The following is a 4,758-nucleotide window of genomic DNA, read 5'->3' as shown; positions in this document are numbered from 1 at the left end:
AACCCTCGCCCTCAGGCTCTGGTAGTTTGTATCAACCGAAAAAGCCTTGTTATATGATATTTGGACTATTTACTTTCTATAAGGGTACTATAAATTTCAATTTCAAATCAAATGAGTCCAATCTGAAGTTTATTTATTTATTTATTTATTTATTTATTAATCCACATAACGGTAAGCTAAAAAGCTTGTCGTACTAATACAATATATAATAAAATGAAAGGCAATACAAAGGTCTAAAATGGAAAGGCACTTTTGCAAAACTAGCCATCAACAAACATATTCTTAAACGATTCAACTGATCCGGCTTCAACAACTTCTGGCGGTAAATTATTCCAAGAGTCTGTGACCTTATTAACAAATGAATTGTGTCCGATTTTCCTGTGGGTTCTTGGTGGGTAAATTTTATAAGGATGCTGTCGTGTCAAGTGGTAGTGGCTGAATTCGAAAAATTTTCCTAACTCAATATCGTCCACGCCTTTGATTATTTTGAATGTGTTTATGAGGTCGGTACGACGCCGTCGGAAATGCAGTGAAGGAAGTTGGAGCCTAGTTAGTCTTTGTGCGTAAGGAAGGTGTTTCAAATAAGGGATCATTTTTGTCGCCCACCTCTGAATCTTTTCAACTCGGTGCTTGTCTGTTACATTCAGAGGAAACCAAACAGAAGTATTATATTCAAAAACTGACTGAACAAATGATTTATAAAGTATCATGAAATTCTTAAGATTAAACTTCCTGAAATTCCGTTTTAAAGTAAGGAGTTCCTAATTTGCATTTCTTACTACAGTCGAAACATGTCTATCAAATTTTAAATGCGTATCAAAGTGAACACCGAGGTCGCGTACAAATTCTTCTGACGGTATCTGTGAGCCAGATAGGGAGTATGCATGGCTGGGCTGATTTTTATTCCCGTAATGAAGTACTGCACATTTTGATGCATTCACAAACATCGAATTAGACTCGCACCATCGTTTTATTGAATCAAGATCTTCTTGAAGCATAGGCTCATCATCGGTAGTTAGTATTGGTCGGTAAATTTTAGCATCATCAGCAAACAACTTCACTGACGAATGACGAACACAAGATGGTAAACTATTGATGAAAATACAGAAGAGTATAGGGCCCAAGCAACTACCCTGGGGTACCCCACTCAGGACATCAATTGACTGAGATGCTGCTTCACCGACAAATCCCTTTTGGGACCTACCACGCAAATAATCAGCAATCCAATCAACGTTTCTTACACCAATATTATAGAATCGACATTTTTCAACTAGTTGTGACATAGAAACTTTGTCAAAAGCTATGGCGAGGTCTATCTAAATGCAATCAAACTGTATGCCAAAATCAGCATAATGCTGAAAATCAACAATAACTTCCATAAGTTGAGTGTTGCAAGACCTTCTCTTACGAAAACCATGCTGGGCAGGATTCCAAAGATTATTTTCATCAAAATAAGATCGGATTCTTGCAACAATCAGCTTTTCCATAACCCCGCAAAATATAGATGAGATGGAAATCGGACGGTAATTTTTAAAATCTGATGTTAGACCGGCTTTGTGTAGAGGTTTAACCATCACCTTCTTCCAACCTAAGAGACAGGAACCTGTCGCCAAGGACTGATTGTGCAGAAACGTAAGCGGTTGTGCAATTACATCAGCAATCTGTATTATCATAGTGTTAGGAAATCCATCTATATCTGGGGACTTAGATGTATCAAGCTTTTTAAGTATTTGATGAACCTCTGCAACACTAAAGTCTATATCATTACATGATAAAGTCCCACTATGTATTCCCTGAACTAAATCTTGGTCATGATGTGTCTGGTTAGGTGTAACAAAAACTGATGCAAAAGTTTCATTAAATATACATGCTTTATCAAAATCGTTATCAATTTTTTGTTGTGTCACCGGATGTGTGAATATGCAGTTACTCGGTGAAAAGTTCGGCTTGTTTCTATTTACATATTTCCAAAACTGCTTTGAGCAAGTTTTGCTTGACTGAATAATGTGTGATTCCACTACTTCCCTATTCGCTCTTAACAACTCTGTGGCCCTGTTCCTAGCACGTTTATACAATGACCATGTGTCATCATCCTGATTCAGAGAACTGGATTTTTGCGAAATCTTTTGTTCAATTTTTAGTTTAGTGGAAGATCTCCAAAGATGATTTTTTTCCTGGATTGACTTGAGTATATGTCTAGGTAGTTTTGGTCTCTTCCTTTGGCCAGAATATTTTTCAACCAAAGGAACAAATCTATCCCTACATTCTATCAATGCCTGTTTAAAGAATTCAAATGCAACGTCAGGCGCCACTTTTCCTTTCTGCAGCTCATCCGTGATATTCAAAGACACAAGGAATTCCCTCATTGACTGATAATCAGCCCTAGCATAATCATAACTACGAGAATCAGTATTTTCTTGCTGGACAAACGTATTCATAGTAATTTGAATTACAGAATGGTCACTTTTTCCTAGTGAAGAAAACATTTCCAAGCCTAAAATATCATCAACATGTTTCATAATTACTAAATCCAATATTGAGGGAAGAGAATCACCTCTTGCCCGCGTGGGGCAATTTACATGTTGGTGCAAAAATAAATCATCAAGTCTATCTAAAAAAGTCTGTTCATACGACTCACCTGGACGACTTGTGCTCAGTGTCTGCCAATCAATATTAGGGAGGTTGAAATCACCCACCACAAGTAATTTGTGATTATTTTTCACAAGATAAGTCAAACAATTCAAAATATTGGCATCATTTACACAACTAGATGGACCAAGTGTTGGGCTCCTGTAAGAAGCAGCAAGACGCAGATAATTATTCAGCGAAGGTAACTTAGTATAAACTACAAGGCACTCAGAAACCAAATCAAAAATGAGGTTAACAATCTCACTGAACTTAACGGATGTATGAATATAAATGCATATCCCTCGTTTTGCTTGTTTATTAAACACTAAACTATAATCAGTTAAATGCTGAAAGTAAGCTAATGGGTCATTACAATGTTTTGGCAAAACTTCAGTTTCAACAACCACATGTGGCACACGGACCCACTTTAAATCACTAGATTCTTCCCGTTTAGTATACAAACAGTCAGTATTAGTATAAATCACTTGCAGATTTTACCTCCGACATCTCCAATCCAGCTTGGCGACGAAAAGGCTCCTCGTGAACTAAGTCCAGTCCGTTTTTGCGTGTCTTGATCTTCCAACTGCTCTCTCCGGCTACAATTTTCTCATTCAGCTTTTTTTTCAGAACATCATACTTCCTCTTATCGATTAACTCGGCTTCACTTTTTTCATAAGAAACTCGAAAATTTGGTATTTTAGTTTTAAGAGCATCTTGTTCACTCACTAAGAAGATGGCGGCCAAATCGCGATCAAACGGGTACTTGGATATCATTTTTATCAGCCTACTTTTATTAACTTGTTTATAACCCAATCTCACAGAAAATGAGCATTTCACAGAGCAATCGCGCAAGAGTTCTTTATTGATAAACTTTAAGTCCACCTGATTCTGCAACTTTTGTTTCACTGCAGCGTCTTCTTCTGGGCCAAATAAAGTTAAATTCTTCTGTTGTTGTGCAATGTCTCCAAGCTCACGCTGAACCTGGTCAGTATCCTGCACTGGAACTCGGCTCTGCAGGTCTCTGTCAATTTTACCGAAAATTTCATCGAACAAGCATTGTTTAGCCTTAGAAACTTCGACTGACACTACGGTGGTAACCTGTTGTTTTAAATCACCTTGGGAACATTTAGAAGCTATTTCTTGCTCTATTAGGGAAATTTGTTCAGCCAGAGGTTTCAACAGTGACTGGAATTTTATCTCAAGTTCGTTCAGTAAATCTGCTTTGAACGTGGCAAGGGAATCAATCACTATTTCACGAATTATTTCAGGTGTGATAGGCTTATCACTATGCTTTCACCTAGGGAAGTACCACATGGATCCCGAACGGCGACTCATTCAAGAAAATAGTTCATATTTAGGATCAGACATGTCGATAAATGTGACACACAACCACAGTTCACAACCGTCACAAAGGACGGCTTTTCTGTCTTCTTACAGTCCCAATCCACATGCTGAGCATTTATCTACACCTTTTTTGGGAGACTGACGAGGACGTTTTGATGCTGTGCTCATATTCGTCACAAAAATTTTTTTTTGCTTTTTTGGCTAATTTTGAATCAGCACACAAAGTGGCAACACTGCACTACGAATTTCGGGCACAACTCCGCCAGCGCAACAGTCAATCTCCGGCATAATCCACTAAGACCGTCGTCTGACATCGTACTTCTCGTCCATGTCTTCTTAGCGTGCTGAGAACTTGTACACATATCTAACGGTGTACTATGGTGTATTATGATGTTATATTTTATAGTTGGGATTGACTTATTTTTATTATTAGAAATTGGGCCTCGAAACAAATTATCTACAGATTCAACAAAAATTGCAAGAAATCTACAATAAAAAAAAACAGAAAGCACAGCAATACTTTGGAAATGGGGGGTAAAGCTTATAATGTGTTTTAAAACTCAAAATATATCTGAAGTGAAGTTTAACCCATAATTAAAAAATAGATGTGATGAAGATCAAGATATTATTTGAAAACGACAGACAACGATAATTTAATTGCTGTACCCTAAATTCCTTGGCATTGTAAAATAAAAAAATACATGTTACAGTAACATAAACACTAAAAAAAGAAAAAAGAAACACGCCTAGTAAAGGAACAACTCATCGCTCATCAGCAATACGCCG

General features: G+C 37.3%; 1 protein-coding gene across 1 annotated transcript; it reads right to left on the bottom strand.

Moving 5' to 3' along the window:
- Positions 1-260: 260 nt before the first annotated feature.
- On the bottom strand, positions 261-593 carry LOC148946584 (uncharacterized). Its single transcript, XM_089097160.1, has one exon. It carries the CDS (start codon positions 591-593, stop codon positions 261-263), a length of 333 nt encoding a protein of 110 aa, XP_088953286.1.
- Positions 594-4,758: the final 4,165 nt, after the last annotated feature.

Source organism: Artemia sp. Qi Xiang Cuo, chromosome 11 (assembly GCF_049724085.1).
Source record: "Artemia sp. Qi Xiang Cuo chromosome 11, ASM4972408v1, whole genome shotgun sequence".
Classification (NCBI taxonomy): Eukaryota; Metazoa; Arthropoda; class Branchiopoda; order Anostraca; family Artemiidae; genus Artemia; species Artemia sp. Qi Xiang Cuo.
This window is presented reverse-complemented; position numbering and strand designations above follow the sequence as displayed.

Coding starts and splice junctions, on each gene's coding strand:
- LOC148946584 (XM_089097160.1), bottom strand. CDS start 593: ATGATCCCTTATTTGAAACACCTTCCTTACGCACAAAGACTAACTAGG.